This window comes from Canis aureus, chromosome 15, assembly GCF_053574225.1.
Source record: "Canis aureus isolate CA01 chromosome 15, VMU_Caureus_v.1.0, whole genome shotgun sequence".
Lineage (NCBI taxonomy): Eukaryota > Metazoa > Chordata > Mammalia > Carnivora > Canidae > Canis > Canis aureus.
Window position 1 is genome coordinate 54,384,021 of NC_135625.1, and position 21,758 is coordinate 54,405,778.

General features: G+C 37.4%; 1 protein-coding gene across 1 annotated transcript in view; it reads right to left on the reverse strand.

The window, feature by feature from the left end:
- Positions 1-21,758, reverse strand: part of LOC144284861 (adenylate cyclase type 1-like) — a 106,496-nt gene that overhangs the window by 70,945 nt on the left and 13,793 nt on the right. Inside the window, exons 2-3 of the mRNA XM_077849974.1 lie at positions 6,864-6,982; positions 776-923 (exon numbers count right to left, since the gene is read on the reverse strand). Coding sequence (XP_077706100.1) covers positions 776-923; positions 6,864-6,982 — 267 coding nt within the window. The remainder of the gene's footprint in view (positions 1-775; positions 924-6,863; positions 6,983-21,758) is intronic.

Genomic DNA, 21,758 nt, shown 5'->3' on the forward strand with positions numbered 1-21,758 from the left:
TCCACTTGCAGAAATAAGCAAATTCGAACAGACAGATTAGAAGTCCACGGGGTAGAGGAAAGTGGGGAATAAGCATTAATATATAGTGGGTATTGTTTCTTCCTGAAATGATGAAAAAACTTTAGAAACAGGCAGTGGTGACAGCTTCATAACATTGTGAATGCCATTAATGCACTGTACACTGATAAAATGAATGTGTATATTAATGAATTATACACTTAAAAATGGTTTAAATGGCAAGTTTTAAGTTACATGTATTTTACTATAATAAAACAAATTATTAGTAAACTTTACATTTTAAGTCATACAATAAAAACTGAGAAACTGTAAGTCACATAAAAGGCAGAGCTTCTTTAGTTATCTACATATCAAATATCACAAAACAGGTTTTCCATAATGGTATCAGGCTTATAAATTTTTATTAAGCCCACCTCTTGTCATACCTTAGAAACAAGATAAGTAATAAGAGAAGCTAAAAAAGTTTAAAAAGCAACTCTTTTTTTCTTCCATTTCCTATACATTTACACCAAATTATAGCATTTAAACGAAAAGGGGGATTGGGAGTATGAATCAATATAAGGCAGAAAAATTTTATATCTACTCATATTCAACAACATTTAGAGGTCTTCAAATTTCAATTACAATACAGACCTCCTTATATTAAAAAACAAGAATGCATTTAACACTTACAATGGTATCAAAACAAAGCCAGGAAAGGAAGATAGAAAAGAGGGGGAAGGTTAGAGACCAAAAGAGATTAAAGCCAGTTTATTACCTGGAGATACTTCCTCCTCCTGTCTTACAGTGTGGTCTTTTGTGAACTTCACTCTTTGATGAGCTCTGATGCATATCTTGCAGAGCCACTCAACACATTCTACACAAAACCCATTAGCTTCTGCATTGTCCTCACAGCTTGTGCATACCTAATAAAAGAAACATGTCACATCAATTTTTAAGAAAAACAAAAAGGTGGTCAAAAAACTAGTCATATATTGGGACGCCTGGGTGGCTCAATGGTTGAGTGTCTGCCTTTGGCTCAGCGCATGATCCTGGAGTCCCAGGATCAAGTCCTGCATGAGGCTCCCTGCATGGAACTTGTTTCTCCCTCTGCCTCCCTTTCTGTGTCTCTCAAGAATAAAGAAAATCTTAAAAAACAAAACAAAACCAAACCTACTAGTCATATAAAAATGATATACCACTCATACTGGACTCTATCAGCTATCCTGACAGTATTTGTAAATTTAAACTGACATGTTTTAAAATATAAACATATGAAATGGAAATATGGCATTGTTCTTCATTCAATATATCAAATATTCCAGGCACTATGTTAAGGTACAATGATGGAAAGGCAAACATGGGTCCTGCCCTTATGATACCGAGTCTTGTGGATAGGAGTGTGGGTTGATATTCCAGTTGCCCACTTAGTAGTTAAGTAGTCTTAGGCAGGTTACTTAGAATGCTTATCTTTATTTTTTTTTAATTTTTTATTTATTTATGATAGTCACACACAGAGAGAGAAAGAGAGAGAGGCAGAGACATAGGCAGCGGGAGAAGCAGGCTCCATGCACCGGGAGCCCGACGTGGGATTCGATCCCGGGTCTCCAGGATCGCGCCCTGGGCCAAAGGCAGGCGCCAAACCGCTGCACCACCCAGGGATCCCACATAAAATATTTTAAATGGAAGAATAAAGGAGATTAAATGGCTGCCTATAGGATAGAGAAGAAATAAGGTATATGGGTAGATTAAACAGCAATAGAAGCTTGAGTTCTCTCAATACACTGTTTTATAGATTTTACTTTAGAACTATAGAAATGTTTTATATATAGTCCTACAAATTTAAATTTAAAAAATTAAATCTCTAAACCAAAAGCAAAAGAAACAAATGAATCTGCCTATCAAGTGGTGGCTTAAATATTGAGAGAATTATTTATTTCAAGTAACTTTAGAATATTACACTGAATGTTAACTAATACATTTTTTTAAAAGATTTTTAAAAATACGGATTTGATTGACTATTTCCTATGCATACATGTAAGTAATTGCTGGCTTCCTTGCTTTCTATTTTGACAGAAACCGCTCCATAACTTCTACTTTCAGTACCAACTCTATTCTTCCATAGTCTTACTCCACAAACCATATTCATGCTGAGCTGGTTCCATATTAGATTCTTTTCTTTTATTTATTTATTTTTTTTAGATCTTATTTATTTATGCATGAAAGAGAGAGAGAGAGGCAGAGACACAGGCAGAGGAGAAGCAGGCTCCATGCAGGGAGCTAAACCGCTGAGCCACCAGGGCTGCCCCCCATTATTAGATTCTGACAATAGATGGTGCTGGAGGAGTACTGCAGTGTCAGAGGAAGAAGGCACTTCATCATCTTAGTTGTCTATTTGCTTGCATTTTCTGTGTATATCACACCAATCCATGAACTTCACCCCGTGATGGCAAGTGTATTCCCACAGTAGCGCTTAGCCCTGGTTTGCAGTGTTGTTAATCCTCACAGAACCAGCTTTGGAGATACTACCACCACAGGCCTACTCCTGCTCTGCTAAGCTCTGTGGTCCCAGGGCCAAAAGCTCAGACACCAACATGAGCTGAGCCAAGCAACCTCTTCAGATGTTTGAACTGATGTTCTACAAGACCCTTCTAACTTTGACTCTCTTTGTTCTCTGAGCTGCTTCTTTATAGTTGCTAGCTCTATGATACTTTTAAGTATTTTTTATTCTTTCAGTAAACAAGTTTTATCTAGTAAACAATTCTTATTTTTAAGAATTAAGATAGTTCCTGATTGTACCAAAACTAATATATCCTATAACATATATTATATTTCGAGAAAACAAATAATGATGTCAATGTAATTAAGAACCAAGATTTCCAATGTCAGATTAAGTGAGATAAAATCAAAAAAGACCTACAAATCTAAACTGGACTTATAAATATCAATATGGTGTAGTGGTATATTTGCTTTTTCTTTCCTAGATAGGCTACTTGTCTTTTTTCCGCAATTAGACACCCATTACCTCACATGGAAGCACATTTTATTTATGGAGAGTACACTATTGAGCCAAATGAAATCTATTTCTCTTCTTAAGGTCTTCTAGCTACAAGAATCTTAGAAATAGATGTTATATCCTCTTCTCAGTAACTTCTCATGAGCCTCAATCAGGCTATCAGTTTGCTTAGGAGTGGAATACATTCACCTTTGATAATCACACTTTATTCCCTCTGCCGAATTTGAGTTTTCAGCACATCTATGACTCTACTGATAACTGGGCAGTCTTCTCAGTACTATTCACATGACAGGGCAGGGAAGGGGAACGGTGGTGAGCCTTCTGTGATCCTCAGCAGGGTCAAGGTAGAACCTCAAAGACTGGCTGAACTGGAGAGGATAATGGTCATCCTATGGGAAAGCCCCGAAGGCACGGCTACAACCCTTATTTCTCACATACTCTATAGGACACCAGGTCAAACTATTAGTTCTGTGGAAAAAATAACAGCAACAGAAACATGACTTTGGACATTTGGGATCACATAAAACGAATAACTGTACACTGAATTTTTACACTATCATCTGGTGGTTTTGGCACTAGGGGGGACATGGTTTTAATTTTTTTGGTACAGCCACTTGCTGTCAGAGCTTCTCGGGTCATTTCTCACATTTTTGCTCCAGAAATCTGTTCACTTGGTTAATACATTAATACACTAAGACTAAACTTGCTTACTTTTCTGTTAAACATTTGCACCATCACTTTTCTAAAATCCTAGCCTTCTTAAAAACACTAGTTTCCTTACTAAGCTTAACAGTTTTCTATCATCTAATACTTACTTTGTATTCTGCTTATCCCCTTCCCTGACACTTAAAGATTTCAGAGACTCTCTCTATTGCAGATCCTTAAAATTTCGTGTGTTTGAGGTTGATGAGCTTCTTAATAAAAAGATGCTTTAGAGAGGATCCTTTGCCTGTTCCCCAGGAGACACTACGTGGCCTAAATTCAAGACCAAACCTGATGGACTTGTTTATTCTTTTTTATTCAAATGTAATTAACATAGTGTTACATTAGTTTCAGGTGTACAATTGTATGATCCAACAATTCTATACATCACTCAGTGCTTGATACAGTTAAGTGCAGTCACTTCTCTTTTTTCAATAAAAAGTATTTGCTAAATCATTCTCCTGCAAGGCCTAGAAATATGACCAACTCAGTGGTGATGAGTACCTTTGGCACCCATACTGTGGTCTCCAGATAGATAGCATTTCCAGCTAAAAGGAATCAAAGCCCCTAATATCTTGTGAAAAGAGAAAGGAAGGGAGATAGCAGTGACTACTGCAATTGTATCAGAATGACTCAGGAATCAATGTGAGGCTCCTTTTGCCAAGATGGCACAATTTGAGCATCAATAAAAACAACTACTACAACATATTTTGTGTTAAAAATCCATTAATTCATAATAACACACACATACACACAACGTGTGTAGTCAACCTCTGAAGAATGCTAAGAAACTAGGTTACTACTCTAAAAATCAGCAAATAAAGGAAAAATAAATCAAGTGTTTAATCTACCTTTCCTTGATAACCAAAGAATAAATGAAGGAAGCCTTTGGTTTCTCTTCCAGTTAAGAAAAACGGGAAATCACAGAATGAGAATGTCACAATTTTCCAAGTGCCTAATATAATATGGGATTGTGGCAATGATAATTAATGGCCACTGACATCAGAAAAAAGAAAGAGAACCAAACTCCTATGCCTCCTGATTGAAGTACACTCAGACATATGGATGAAAGTATTTTTTTAATATTTTATTTATTTATTCATGAAAGACACAGGTAGAGAGAGAGGCAGAGACACAGGCAGAGGGAGAAGCAGGCTCCATGCAGGGAGCCTGACGTGGGACTCGATCCTGGGTCTCCAGGATCACACCCTGGGCTGAAGGCGGCACTAAACCGCTGAGCCACCAGGGCTGCCCAGATGAAAAGTATTCTTACACCACGACCCCCTCATCCAATGGAACCTGAAACTAAATCAGTCTCTACATTTTTATTGCCAGTGTACATAAGTGACTTTATGAAGATGGTCAGCAAAATGCAGAATAAGGCTAACTTTACATGACTAAGACCCAGTTTATCTAACAAATAGGTTAAAAGGGAGGAAAAAGAAAACCAATAAAGTGAAAAGGTAATTTGAGATTAATTAAAATATAGGATTGAGACGTCAATTGTGTAGACCTTATTGGATCCTTACAAACCACTGTTTTAAAAAAAGAAACCACAACAATTAGATACGTTATCACTGGATGTTTGATATATAAAGGAATAACTAATTTTTTTTTACATATGAAATCAATGTGGTTATGTTTATAAAACTTACTTCCCCATAGAAAATGACTTATGGGTTAGAGGATATAATGTCTGGGAATAACTTCAACAAAATATAATGTGTGGTGTGGTCAGGGGGAGGGTGCTGTCAGGTTAAACATAAAACAAGAATTGATGACTACTAAGCTAGTAACCTGTACATGGGAGTCAAGTGAAACTGTCCCTCTCCTGGTAATGCTTAAAATTATCTATAACAAAAAGGTTTTAAACTTCTTCAGCTACAAACTTTCCTCAGAGCTCCAGTTTGACCATGGATGACATTACCTTAGTCTTATAGGCAAACTCAATCATATTCAAAACCAATTCTCTAACCACTTCTCTGCCCCCTTTCTCTCTGTGAAAAGCACCACCATCCTAGTAATGGGGTTCCTCTCACTTCCACATCCAATCAGGTATATCAAGCCCTGTGTAGACTTCTTCCCTTCCTTTCCTTATTGCCACCAGACTAGTTCATATCTCTCTATCTTTTGTCTAGTGCTTCCTTCATCCCACATTATCATCTCTCCCATCTTCATGGGATATTCCCATAAATATTCCCATGATATTCCCATGAATAGTCCCAAAATATTCCTCCAAGTACCCTATTCCTGAACCAGGTTTAACACCCTCCCCCTCACTTATCTACAGCAAACATGTCAATTTGGACTTTGTCTCTAGTTTAATGGATCATAACTTCTTCCTATTATGTTTCTGTGACAAAAACAGAGTAACTAAACTTACCAAAACTAATATTATACAGAGGCATAAAGCAGCTTCTTAAATGTGTCCTTCACATTAGAATCCCTTCTATTCTCTGGGGTATTTGGGTGGCTCAGCAGTTGAGCATCTGCCTTCGGCTCAGGGCGTGCATGATCCCAGGGTCCCAGGATCAAGTCCCACTTCAGGCTCCCTGCATGGAGCCTGAAGTTCCCTGCTTCTCCCTCTGCCTGTGTCTCTGCCTCTCTCTCTCTCTGTCTCTCATGAATTAATGAATAAAATCTTAAAAAAAAAAAAGAATCTTTTCAATTCTCATCTTATCATCATCAATTCATATTGGATAATAACTATTCTGTTGATAATACTGCTTTACTTTTGAATTTCCTGGACTGAGCATTCACATGCATTACTACAGTTCATCTGATAAAGTGATGGAACTAACAAAGTATATCTAGTATAAATATAATCACATATGAAGCAAAGTGACATGACAATCTGGAAGACAAAAAAGAAAAATCACTGGTATTCACAGGGGAACTTTCAGAGTCTTAAGTACTTCGCACTGTAGCTGACATAATTACATTTTCATTCTTTAAAGCTGGTTCCACAACAATTAGAAAGTTTATTCCCTGCACCAAGCCCTGTTTAAAGTTACTGTTTAAAATATTACATAATTATTGATAGACATAATGGTCAATGTCAAACACCTTTTATTTTAGAGTCTGTCAGGAGTTTAGGATGTCTCAATAGAAGGAAGCAAAACATTTAAGACTTAATTAATACACTTACCTGATTAGACTTTTCCACTGTACTGCTGGGAACCTCAGTAGTGTCCTTCACAAAAAAGTTATCTATGTTGTCTCTCTCTGCACACTCTTGGCTGCAAACTGGACATCGAATGACTCCAACTGGGAAAAACAAAATTGCGTTCTAAGATTTTTTTGGTTTCCACAGCATAACGATTTCATTGTCTGTATATAACTGTAAAATGATCATGGCAGTAAGTTAACATCTGCCACCACGCAGTTACAAAAGTTTTTTTCCTGTGATAAGAATTTTCAAGATCCACTCTTCTAGCTTTTTAAAAAAATGTACATTCAATTTACCAACATATAGTGTAACACCAGTGCTTATCACATCACATGCCCTCCTTAATACCTGTGACCCAGTTACCGCAGCCCCCCACCCACTTTCCCTTCAGCAAACTTGTTTCCCAGAGTTGAGTCTCTCATGGTTTGTCTTCCTCTATTTTTCCCCCATTCAGTTTCCCTTCCTTCCTTTACAGTCCCTTGCACTATTTCTTTTATTTCATACATAAGTCGAAACATGTGATAACTGTCTTTCTCCAGTTGACTTATTTCACTCAGCATAACACCCTCCAGTTCCTTCCACGTCAATGTAAAAGGTATTTTTCCTTTCTGATGGCTGAGTAATATTCCATTGTACATATACACCACATTTTTATCTATTCATCTGTCAAAGGACATCGTGGCTCCTTCCACAATTTGGCTATTGTGGACACTGCTGCTATGAACATTGGGTGCAGGTGTCCCCTCATTTCACTACATCTGTATGTTTGGGGTAAATACCCAGTAGTGCAATTGCTGGGTCATAGTTCTAGCTACTTTCAAATAAGCAATATAATATTATTAACTACAGTTACCATGCTGTACATTACAACCCTATGACTTATTCATTTTATAACTGGAAATTTGTACCTTTGACCCTCCTCATTCTTTATCCGCTCATGACACTTTACATCTTAGGCAATCACAATTTGTTCTCTATATCCATGAACTCTCATTATAAATTTAAATACAAATATACTAAGCACTAAATGAGCACATCTCATTCAAATTGTAACCGGGTTCTTTTATAATGTCCACTCTCTTCCAGGTCATACCTGCTATTACTTAACACAAAGCAATTCAGTGTGTGTGTGTGTGTGTGTGTGTGTGTATACATACACACACACATACACATATGTACACATATACATATATCTTACACTTAATTTAATAATGAATAATACTTCATTATTTTAAATGATATGCCCCTTCAATAACCCCATGCTGCTCTTTTTATTGTTTAGTAATTTCCCCTGGTAGTGGTTTTCAAATATGGATGTGCAGAACAATGTGGGAGATTTTTTTTTAAAAAATAGAGACTTCTGGAATCCCTGGGTGGCCCAGCGGTTTGGCGCCTGCCTTTGGCCCAGGGCACGATCCTGGAGACCCGGGATCGAATCCCACGTCAGGCTCCCGGTGCATGGAGCCTGCTTCTCCCTCTGCCTGTGTCTCTGCCTCTCTCTCTCTCTGCCTCTCTCTCTCTCTCTGTGACTATCATAAATATAAATAAATAAATAAATAAATAAATAAATAAATAAATAAAAATATGTTGCTTAAAACCATATAGACCTAGGTGCCTCCTTTGGATTGATTACTCTATAACCCCTAAAACCTTTTGAGCCTCCATTTCCTCTTCTGTAAAACAACAGTAAATGATAATCATAATAGTAGTTACCATATTGTGAGTTTCCTGTGTTCCAGTTGTGCTACATGTTTCACACTCATCAGAATAAATTTGAGGTAGGACTGTTCTAAGGATTCTATGAATAAATGTATAAAAAGGGCCTAATGATGTCAAGCTGGTTATTTGGTAAGCCTGTGCATTATAATTAAAATCAGATAACAGGGGACTCCTTCTGAAAGGATCAGCATGACTTCATCTATCTGATTTCCTCAAAGTATGATCTACTAATGCTACAAATGAATTCAGGTTAATAAAGGCACCTCTACCTAAAAGTACCAGTAGGAAAAGAAAGTGCATAACTAAAAGTAACAATGGGAATCAATGTTGAATGTATCTTAAATTTGTGTCTCAAGTTTCATTCCAACCACACAATTTAAGAGTACAAGAAAAACAAGACACTGCATACTATATAGTAAGTAACTGAATGCCTGTATGAAAAAAGGGGTTCTTTTGACACGCCATCCTGGGAAGAATGGGAATACTATAAAAACATAATTCAACTCCCATTTTTGAAAGGGAAAACGTGAGATCCAAAAGGCAAGCAGGTAGTCAACTTTAAAGAGAAAAGGAAATGGATCTCACAAATGCTATAAATTGCTTCTTTTAGCTAATACCAAAAGTAAGAATATGGAGTATGTGCTGGGGAGAAGCTAAACAAGGAAATCACCTATTAAAAAATTCACACTTCAGTATTATATTTTTCTGCATTTTAAAGGAAAAGGACTAAATGATGCTCTGTCCATGGTCCTATCGATGCCACTGATGTATACATTCTACTTAAACATAGATACATACACATGTATTTAACAAAAGACCTAATTAAACGTTATCTACAAGAAATCCAATTAAATACGCACACAGTTTAAAAAAATAAAAAGGACAGAAACAGATACACATTCAACAATAAGCCTATAAAACCTGGAAGACTTTACCAGATATAAAGTGGGACAATATATTATGATAAATATATTCCTTACAAAGACGTAAACAACTTGAACAAAAGAATCAAATAACTTGATGCAAATGATGTTTAAAGAATACCCAATGATAGCAGAATACATATTAACTGTGTCTGGAATATATACCCAGAAATACCATACGTTGTGCAACAAAACAAGTATGAATAAATTAAAAGAACTAAAAACGCAAAACATTGTTCCATGATCACAATGAGATTAACTCAGAAATTAGAAATAGAACTGGAAAATCCCCAACTACGTGGAAATTGAACAACTTATTTCTTTTTTTTTTTTTTTTTTTTACTTATTTATGATAGTCACACACAGAGAGAGAGAGAGAGAGAGAGAGGCAGAGACATAGGCAGAGGGAGAAGCAGGCTCCATGCACCGGGAGCCCGACGTGGGATTTGATCCCAGGTCTCCAGGATCCCACCCTGGGCCAAAGGCAGGCGCCAAACCGCTGCGCCACCCAGGGATCCCGAAATTGAACAACTTATTTCCATGTTGATTAAAAAAAAAAACAAAAATCAACGATCTAGGAAACTTCTATGTCAAGAATCTAGAAAAAGAACTGCAAATTAATCCCAAAGAAAGCAGAATGAAGGAAATAATGAGTAGAAAACTATTGGGAAAGAAAAGAAAATGAGAATAAAGGAAAACAAAAAAGGCAATGAAACAGAAGTTAGTTTGGGAAGTGAGGGGGGACGGGTTGTTAAAATTAATACTCTAGCTAGACTTATCAAAAAATTATAATGAAAAAAAATCAAATAAAATAGAGGCCATTGTGTAGACTTTGTGGACCTTAAAGTAACAGAATACTGTGATCAACTTGATTAAATGTACTGATTCTTTGAAAGACAGAATTACCCCAAATCTTAAAAAAAAAAAAGAAAACCTGAATAGCCCTGTATCAATTAAAGAAACTGAATTTGTTTCCAAACGTTCCCTCAAAGAAAAGTCTAGCTCTAGAAGGAACCACTGGTGAATTCTGTCAAACATAAAAAGAAGATAATATCAGCTATAAACAACTCTTAGAAAACAGAGAAGAAACACATTTCTCATCTCATTTTATAAGGCCAGTAATGTCCTGATACTAAAATCAGATGCAATCATTAGGGCAGGACAGAAAAGTACAGATCAACATGTCTCATGAACAAAGATTAACAAAAATCATTAACAAAATATCAGAATATCAAGGGAAGAAACATATAAAAAGGATAATACATCATGGTTAAATAAAGTTTATCTGGGGATCCCTGGGTGGCGCAGGGGTTTGGTGCCTGCCTTTGGCCCAGGGCACGATCCTGGAGACCCGGGATCGAATCCCACATCAGGCTCCCGGTGCATGGAGCCTGCTTCTCCCTCTGTCTGTGTCTCTGCCTCTCTCTCTCTCTCTGTGACTATCATAAATAAATAAAAAATAAAAAATAAAAATAAAAAAAAATAAAATAAAAATAAAAAATAAATAAAGTTTATCATAGAAATGCAAGGCTGGTTGAGCATTCAAATCAATTACAGTAATTCACTACATTAACAAAATAAAGGAGAAAAGTCTTAGTATGATCATCCGTGAAAAATTCAGCACCCATACAAGATACATTCAGTATCCTAGGAATAGAATGAAACTTCCTCAACCTGATAAAAGCCATGTTGGAAAATCTTACACATAACATATTTAATGATGAAATACTAAATGCTTTCTGGTGTGACTTGGAAGAAATCAAGGACTTCCACTCACAACTTCTATTCCAAGCTCTTTTAATTAGTACAAAAAAGGCAAGATAAAGAAATAAAGGGTAAACAGGTTAAAAAGGATAAGTATAATTGTTTAAAGTCACAATAAGCAATCACCTATGTAAAAAATTATAAAGCATACACACACAAAAACAAACCAAACAAAACACATGACATAGGAACATTTTTATCAAATTACTTGTTAGTCCTGTATAATGAAAACTAAAAAACAAAAATTAATGATCACCCTTAAGAGAGACATTAAACATGTTCCTGGAATGGAACATTCAACATGGTTAGGATATTCCTTCTCCCCAAACTGAGCTAAAGATTCAGTGCAATTCCAATTAAAATACCAGCAGGCTTTTTGTAGAAACTGACAAACTGAGGCTAAAATTTATATGAAAATGCAAAAGGACAAGAATAGCAAAAACAATTTGAAAAATAAATTTGGAGGGCTTATGTGATCTGATTTCAAGACTTACTATAGAGCTACAGTAATCAAGACAGGATGGTCTTTATGTAGGGACAGAAATACAAACAGTGGAACAGAATGGACTCCAGAAATAGACATATACATATAGAATATAAAACAAGTATCTTAATCATTGTCTCAGAAAGGCTTGAGAGCAAATACAACAACTAAGAATTTTGCAGAAGTGAAGTGATAAATCCTACCAAGAGAAAAATCTTAAAAGCAAAAAAAAAAACAAAAAACAGTCGGCTTATCATCAAACAAGACAAAAGTAAGACCGATTGCCTACTTCTCACCAGCAACAATGTAAATCAGAAGACATCTTCCAAGTGTTAAAGGCATCTTCCAAGTGTTAAAAACAATAATTGCCTTGCTAGACCTCTAAACCCAGCAGAAATATCTTTAAAGATCAATTAAGATAAACAACTTTATGTGATCTGGCCAGTCAACCTCAATACTATTCTACTAACAAATCTTTACTAGACATTCTTTGCTTCCTGATGCAATATGAAGTATATTCTTCATATGAATATGAAGCATCTTCTATGCAGTACTATCACCAAACAAGATTCAGCCTGAATTTAATCACCTAAACTTCTAGTTGAGAGGAATGACTTAAAGAGCGTATGAGGAGGGACGCCTGGGTGGCTCAGCAGTTGAGCATCTGCCTTTGGCTCAGGGAGATCCTGGAGTCCCGGGATCAAGTCCCACATCGAGCTCCCTGCATGGAGCCTGCTTCTCCTTCTGTCTGTGTCTCTGCTTCTCTCTTTCTCTCTGTCTCTCATGAATAAATAAAATATTTTTTAAAAAGAATGTATGAAGAAACACCACAGAAATGCAGAACATAAAGTATTTTATCACTCCAACTGATGGGTTCTCTTCAAGTCCAAATAATAGAATAGGGAGAGGAGAGGAAACTATTCTAGTTTAAGAAAGACTTAAGAAACACAGTAACTAAATGTGCCTAGTTAATCCTTGACTGGTTTCTGGTTTGAACAAAACAGCTGTAAAGGACATTTTGAGGACAAGATAGTTAATATGAAAACGATGCACTTGTCTTAGAATAGTAGAAAACAACAGCTATGCTAACTACCCATGATAATGATATGGGATTATCCAGGCAATTGTTCTTATTTTGGAAGATTCAAGTTGAAGTATTAAGGATAAAATGCCAAATCTGTGATTTACTTTAAAATAGCAGTAAAAATGGCAGCAAAAGATGTCAAAAAAATGGCAGCTTCTAGGGTTGGTCTCTCCACCAAAACAAACATTAAGCTGGAAAAACACTATCAGAATCCACTATTTTAGAACTCTAGAGTCACTCAGACACTTATAGCAACCAGAGAAGTGCTTAATAGAGACAGAGGCTGTTGAACTTTGGTAAAAGAGCTACTTGGGTAAACCAGCTACCATGCCTCCTTCTTGAATCATGTTGCATTGTGGGTATAGCAGCCTGCATTCCTCAAGTGGCTGGCTGGTTCCAGAGGGACAGTAGGATCTTGAACTCTAAACTTAATTTTGGAGTTTTGTGATTTGGGTAGTACGAGGTTCCCCTGAGGGTCAGCTAGGATGGCTGGCTTTATTCAGCACCCCCAGAAAACAGCAGCTTCTTTGGTGGCACCTATCAGAACATCTAAACAGGCATATACACTTAAAAAAATTCCACACATTAACAACAGAACTTCTGAGATGTCACAGGCTGAGTGCCAAGATAACAGGTCAGTAATGGGCACAAGGAAAGCTTTGTGAAAACAGTTTAGGAAAGCCACTATACAAATAGGCAACTGAAGACCTCAACAAGCAACAAAATCAATTCCTGAAGAGAACCTGACTTCCAAAGTTACCACAATATACTACTCGAAATGTCCAGGTTTCAACAACCAAAAATATAAAGTATTTAAAGAAATCAGGAAATAGAATTCATTCATAGGAAGCAATAATTTGACAGAGATGGCAGATCTGAACAGGCAGAAGAAATAATCAGCAAGCCTGAAGGACAAGTCAGTTCAAATTATCCAGTATGAAGAATAGAATGAAAATAATGATAAAGAAAAATGAACAGAACCTGAGGGACTTGTGGGATAATACAAAAAAATAATGGTTGAAAATAGCCTAAATTTGATGGAAGTCATGAATCTACATATCTAAGAAGTAGGGGTTGGGAGTGGGGGGGGGACCCCAAGTAAGTTAAACACAAAGAGATCTGGCAATTATGGTAACTCTAGAACTCTAACTGTCCCACTCCTCCTAGATTGCTGATTTTTGCTTATTGATGGAGGAAACAGTTCCTTTGTGACTTTTATTAACGATCTTGCAAAGTATGTATGTATTCCTTTTGAAGTTTCTGTTCCATGCTGTCTGATGGCCAGCCAATCACCTGACAAAGATTTCCTTAAATATCTGACTCCAAAACGTGAAGGAGGTAGTGTCACTTTAAATTTCAGCAAACATCAATGTCCAGTCCTCAGGAATCTCTCAGACCAATTAAAACACACAACCTTACATTTTGGAGCCCTCTACCAAACAGCAACAGCCTTTCCCTTCAATCAAACACTCTCCTAGTTCTTTTAAGAGTTTGACCAAGGTCCAGAGTCTAAAATAGTTGATTCTAGTCATTTTCTCCAGTCTACTGGTTGTTTCACTGAAAAGACCGAACCCTATGAAGTTCTACTGTGTCATTAGGCATGATGTCACTTTGACTTAACCAGAATTTAAAATTATTATATACCAACAGCACTATCAAAAGGGTGAAAAGACAACACAGAGAGAGAAAAATTTTTGCAAATCAAAATTTAGTAAGGTTTTAATATCTAGAATATATAAAGAAGCCCTACAACTCAACAACAGAAAATGTCAGTACCAAAGGACTCGAATAGACCTATCTCCAAATAAGATACACAAATGATAAATAAGTACATGAAATGATTCTGATCATTAATCAGTAGGGAAATGTAAATCAAAACCACAGTAAGATATCACTTCACATCCACAAGAATGGCTATTATCCAAAAAAGGAATGTAAGTGTTGCAGAGGATGGAGGATATGGAGAAATCTGACCCTGATACATTGCTGGTGGGATACAGCAGATAAAGTGGTGCAGCCAATGCAGAAAAGAGTTTGGTAGTTCCTCAAAGAGTTAAAAACATAGAATCACCAAATGATCTAACAATTCCAGTTCTAGGTATATGCCCAAAAGAACTGAAAATGGGACTCAGCATATACTTGTTCACAGCAGTGTTATTCATAAGAGTGGAACAGTGGCTCTGTCCATCACAGATGAATGAATAAAATAGTGCTGTGTCTGTAAAATAGAGTATTATTTGACCATTAAATCAGAATGAAATTCTGATGCTGTAACAATGATAATCCTCGAAAATACTAAATAAACCAGACAAAAAGATCAAATTATACATATATATATGTAGATAATTCTACTTATATGATCTATATATGTATATACATATAAAAATTGTACTTATATGAGTTATCTACAATAGACAAATTCAGAAGGATGGAAAGCGAAATAGAAGTTACCGGGGGCAGGAAGGGTGAAATGAATTACTGCTTATGAGTAGAGCTTCTATTTAAGATGATGAAAAATATTTTGGGAATAGTAGTGATGGTTACACAACATTATAATTGTACCTAAAGTCATGAAATTGTAGGCCTAAAAATGATTAAAATGGGGAGCTCCTGGATGGCTCAGTGGTTTTATGTCCGACTCTTTGATTTCAGTTCAGATCTTGATCTCAGGGTTGTGAAAAGGAGCCCCAAGTTGAGCTCTGAGCTTGGCATGGAGCCTGCATACGATCTCCCTCTCCCTCCCCCTCTCCCTCTCTGCCTCTGTCCCCCTTAACCAGGTACTCTGTTTTTCTTAAAAATAAAAAAAAAAGGGTTAAAATGGTAAAATTTACATTGTGTACATTTTTACCATAATAAGAAAAATATTCAGAGTTTGTAAAGCATAGTAGAGTCAACCCCAATGAATTAAAGAAAGCCAATTAACTACCAAAGTTTCTCAAGTGAAACAGAAAACATGAAGAGTCTTATAGATAAAACTTTAGGAAAACTGAATCCGGAGTCAAAATTTTCCCACAAAGAAAAGCACAGGTTCTGGTTGCTATTATATATTCAAGAAAAAAAAAGAATTCCAATCTTACACAAACTCTTTCAGAGAACTGTAAAAGGTAGCACTAATTCATTTTATGAAGCTCACATAACTCTAGAGGAAAACTTAAAAGAGTAGTATAAAGGGATGCCTGGGTGGCTCAGCAGTTGAGCATCTGCCTTTGGCTCAGGGTGTGATCCCAGAGTCCTGGGATCAAGTCCCACATCGGGCTCCTCACAGGGAGCCTGCTTCTCCCTCTGCTCATGTGTCTGCCTCTCTGTCTCTCATGAATAAATAAAATCTAAAAAAAAAAAAAAAAAAAAAAAAAAGTAGTCTAAAAAAGGAAAATCACAAAGCAGCAGGAAGATGGCACTGGAGTATGAGGACTCGAGGTTCACCTTGTCCCATGAACCCAGCTAATAACTATGCAGTCATCCTAAATACCCCAGAATATGACCTGAAGACTTGACAGAACAAACTCCACAACTAAAGGGAGAGAAGATGCCACACTGAAGAAGGTAGAAAGTGTGGAGATGTGACTTAGGGGAGAAACAGATTATGGCCGCTGCAGAGGGGAGAGAGCCATGGTCACAGAGAAGGGTGAGAGGACTAAAGAGGGAAAGGGAGAAGATGGGCAGCCTGGGTAGCTCAGCGGTTTAGCACCGACTTTGGCCCAGGGCATGATCCTGGAGACCCGGGATAGAGTCCCACATAGGGCTCCCTGCAGGGAGCCTGCTTCTCCCCTTGCCTGTGTCTCTGCCTCTTTCTCTCTCTCTGCGTCTCTCATGAATAAATAAAATCTTTTAAAAAAAGAAGAAGGACAGGGAGAGAGAGAGAGGCACACACACAAGGGAATACACAAGAACATTTCCATCAAGCCACTGGCTTAGAAAACAAGAAGAGCTGAATTTCATGGGTTCTTGCAACCAGCGGGGCTTAAAGCCTGGAGTTTTAAAGGTCAGTGGGCTTGTCTGTGATAGAGCCCTGAGGGCACTGTGCTGCTACTGGAGAGAAGGCAGGCAAACCACCCAGAAGCGCAGTGTGGTGTGTTCTTAAGAGTGCCTGAGGCACACACTGGGGAAGTTTATTTGTTCCTCTCAGAGGGTCCCTGAGAGGCAGAGTCCAGAGACACTTCTCTAGAACAAAAGACCTGTCTGGTGCCATTTCCCTCCCCCCACTCCTCAGCATAAACACAGAGCCACATGTAGAAAAGCAGCACACAGTACCAACACTGGCTGCCTAACTTGCTTACATCAAGCACCAACCTCCTGCACTCTGGTAGAACTGCCCTTCTCAGTCACAACTCCCTCAGTCCCAGGGTGGCTGGCCCCTCCCCCTCAGAAGAACAGCACAAAGCCCATGCCACCCTTCCTGACCAGAGAGTTTTGCAGGGCCTCTGTTCTGGTAGAGGTGGTAACAGGTCTCATTTCACAAGCAGACCAGAGCACATCCAGTTAAAACTCACCATACTCAGGCCAAGGACCAAATACTGCCCATGGCAGGCAAGGAGAGCCTCTGCCAACAACAGGCCTGAAGGACAGAGCAGTCAGAACATAAGAACGGACCACATGCAGTACACACCAGAGATACTTTCTGAAGCACTAGGCCCTGGGAACTGCATGATCTCTCTCTCATAAGGCCATTACTTTCAGTAGAAGCAGGAGACATAACTTTCCTAACACAGAAAAAGAGGCAGAGACCTAGACAAAGTATGAGGACAAAGGAATTTATCCCAAATAAGCGAACAAGATAAGGCCAGGGCCTGAGATCTAAATGAAATAAATATAAGCAACATGCCTGATAGAGAATTTAAAACAAGATCGTAAGGACACTCACGGGCTTAAGAAAAGAACAGAAGGCATCAGTGAGAACCTTACCACAGAGATAAAAAGAGTTAAAAAAGAATCAGAGACAAAGAGTGTAATAAACAAGCTTAGAAACATGCTTAATGCAATGAACAGCAGGCTGTAATAAGTAGAAGAATAAATGAATGACCTAGAAGACAAAGTAATGGAAATTACTCAAGGTGAACAAAAGAGAAGAAGAATTATGGAACATGAAAAACAGATTTAGGGAACTCAGTGACTCCATCAAACATAGTAACACTCATATTACAGGAGTCTCAGAAGAGGAAGAGAGAAAAGGGGGCAGAAAATGTATCTGACAAAATAATAGCTGAAAACTTCCCTAATTTGGAGAAGGAAATAGACATCTAGATTCAGGAGGCACAAAGAACTCCCATCGAAATCAACAATAGCAGGCCAATTTCAAGACATACTGCAATTGAATTTTCAAAATATAGCGACAAAAGAATCTCAAAAGCAGCAAAACAAAAGAGGTCCTTAACTTACAAGGGAAGACCCATAAGGCTAGCTGGAGATTTCTCAACAGAAACTTGGCAAGCCAGAAGACAGCGGCATGATATATTCAAAGTGCTGAATGAGAAAAATCCACAGCCAAGAATACTCTATTCAGCAAGGTATCATTTAGAATAGGAAAAATAAAGAATTTATCTCCAAACAAAAACTAAAGGAGTTCCTGACCACTAAACCAGCGCTACATGAAATACTGAAGGGGATTCTTTGGGAAAGGGACACTAAAGTGACAGAATAAAAGCAGCAAACACAAAAGCAGTAACAATGAATATTTCTATAAAAATCAGTCCAGGGATCCCTGGGTGGCGCAGCGGTTTGGCGCCTGCCTTTGGCCCAGGGCGCAATCCTGGAGACCCGGGATCGAATCCCACGTCGGGCTCCCGGTGCATGGAGCCTGCTTCTCCCTCTGCCTGTGTCTCCGCCTCTCTCTCTCTCTCTCTCTCTCTCTGTTACTATCATAAAAAAATAAAATAAAAATAAAATAAATGGATTTTAGCTATCCTTAAAAATAAAAAAAAATCAGTCCAGGAGGGACCCCTGGGTGGCTCAGTGGTTGAGCATCTGCCTTTGGCTCAGGTCATGATCCCAGGGTCCTGGGATTGAGTGCCCCTTTAGGCTCCTCACAGGGAGCCTGCTTCTCCCTCTGCCTATATGTCTCTGCCTCCCTCTCTGTAATAAACAAACAAACAAACAAACAAACAAACCAAAAATCAGTCCAGGAAGTCACACACAAAAAGGATATAAAATATAGTAACATATACCTGAAATGTGAGGAAGAGAGGAGAAAAAAACGGGTTCAAACTTGAACAACCATCAACTTAATACAGACTGCTGCGTGGAGAAAAGGTTATACACACAAACCTAATGGCAACTATTTTTTAAAAACCACTGACAAACATGCAAAGAATAAAGAGAAAGAACTCCAAATATATCACTAAAGAAAATCAGCAGAACACGAAAGAGAAGAAAGGATCTGAGAAAATCTCCAGGAACAACCACAAAACAAGTAATAAAATGGCACTAAGTGCATATCTATCTATTACTTTGAATGTAAGTGGAATAAACATTCCAATCAAAAGATATAGGGTGGGGCACCCTAGTGGCATAGTCAGTTAAGTAACTGAACCTTGGTTTTGGCTCTGGTGGGGGAGATCCAACCCCATGTGGGGCTCCATGCTTAGCCTGCAGAGTCTCCCTTCAGTTTCTCTCTCCCTCTTCCTCTGTTCCTCCTCCAGTCTCCATTCACTCACTCTTTCTCTTTCTAAATTAAATACTTTTGGAAAAGATACAAGGTGACAGAATGGATTAAAAAAATAAAAAATAACAAAAAACAAGACCCATTTATGCTGCCTAAAAGAGACTTATTTTAGGCCTAAAGACACCTCCAGATTGAAAGTGAAGAGACAGAGAAACAATTATCATGCAAATACAAGTCAAAAGAAGGCTGGAGCAGCAATACTTATATGGGACAAACTAGACTTTATAACAAAGACTGTAACGAGACAAAGAAGAGCACTATATAATAATAAAGGGGATAAATCAGCAAGAAGATATAGAAATCATAAATATTTATGCATCTAACACAGGAGTACCCAAATATATAAAACATTAAACATAAACTCATCAGTAACAATAATAGGGGACTTTATCATCACACTTACATCAATGGACAGGTAATCTAAACAGAAAATAAACAATCAATGAAACCAGGAGCTGATTCTTTGAAACACTTAATAAAATTGATCAACCTCTATCTAGATTTATGAAAAAGAAAACAGAAAGAACCAGAATAAATATCACAAATGAGGAGAGGAGAAATAACAACCAACATCACAGAAATACAAACAATTATAAAAGAATATTATGAGGAATTATATGCCAACAAAATGGACAATTTGGAAGAAATGGATCAATTCCTAGAAACAGAAATTACCAAAACTGAAATAGGAAGAACAGAAAATGAACAGACTGATAACCAGCAATGAAAATGACTCAGTAATCAAAAAAACTCTCAACAAACAAAAGTCCAGGAATAGATGGCTTCACAGGTGAATTCTACCAATCATTTAAAGAGTTAACACCTATTCATCCGAAACTGTTCCAAAAAATAGAAGAGGAAGGAAATTTTTCAAATTCATTCTATGAGGCCAGCATTACACTGGATAGTAAAACCAGATAAAGACACCACACAAAAAAAGAGAACTACAGGCCAATAGCTGTAGAGTAGATGCAAAAATCCTCAATAAAATACTAGCAAACTGAATACCTAAAAAAAATTTCACCTCAATCAAGTGGGATTTATTCCTGGGATGCAAGCATGCCTCAATATTCGCAAATAAATCAATGTGATACACCACATCACCAAGAGAAAGGATCATTTCAACAGATTCAGAAAAAGCATTTGACTAAGTATAACAACCATTCTCAATAAAAACCTTCAACGAACTAGGTCTAGAGGGAACATACCTCAACATAATTAAGGCCTTATATGAAAAACCCATAGGGAACATCATACTCAATAGGGAAAAACAGAGCTTTCCTATAAGGTCAGGAAAAGACAATGATGTCCACTCTCACCACTTTTATTCAACATCATACTGGAAGTCATAGGCACAGTAATCAGACAACAAAAAGAAATAAAAGGCATCCAAACTGGTGAGGAAGCAGCTTTCACTACTTGCAAATGACATGATAATACTTACAGAAAACCCTAAGGATTCCACCAAAAACATACTAGAACTGAATTCGGTAAAGTCACAGAATACAAAATGTACAGAAATTTGTTGCATTTCTATATACTAATAATGAAACAGCAGAAAAAGTGAAATTAAGAAAGCAATTCCATTTACAATTGCACCAAAAATAATACCTAAGAATAAACTTAACCAAAGAGGTGAAACATCTGTATTCCGAAAACTATAAAAAACTGATAAAAGAGGGACACCTGGGTGGCTCAGCAGTTGAGCATTTCCCTTTGGCTCAGGGCATGATCCCAGTCCCAGGATTGAGTCCCACACTGGGCTACCTGCATGGAGCCTGCTTCTCCCTGTGCCCATGTCTCTGCCTATCTATGTGTGTCTCTCATGAATAAATAAATAAAATCCTTGAAAAAAAAATAAATTTAAGATATAACAGTTGGCTACACATGGAAGCAATCTACAGATTTAATGCAATCCCTATCAAAATACTAAAGTATTTTTCACAGAGCGAGAAAAAAAAAATCCTAAAATCCATAATCCTATGTATGGAACCATAAAAGACCCCAAAAAGCAAAAGTAATCGTGAAAATAAGAAACAAAACTAGAGGTATCACAATTCTAGACCTTAAGTTATATTACGAAGCTGTAGCAATCATAAAACTATAAAACTATGGTACTGGCACACACACACACACACACACATACACACACAAGACACCTAGATAAATGAAACAGAATAGAAAACCCAGAAATTAACCCACAACTATATGGTTAATTAATCTTCAACAAAGCAGGAAAGAA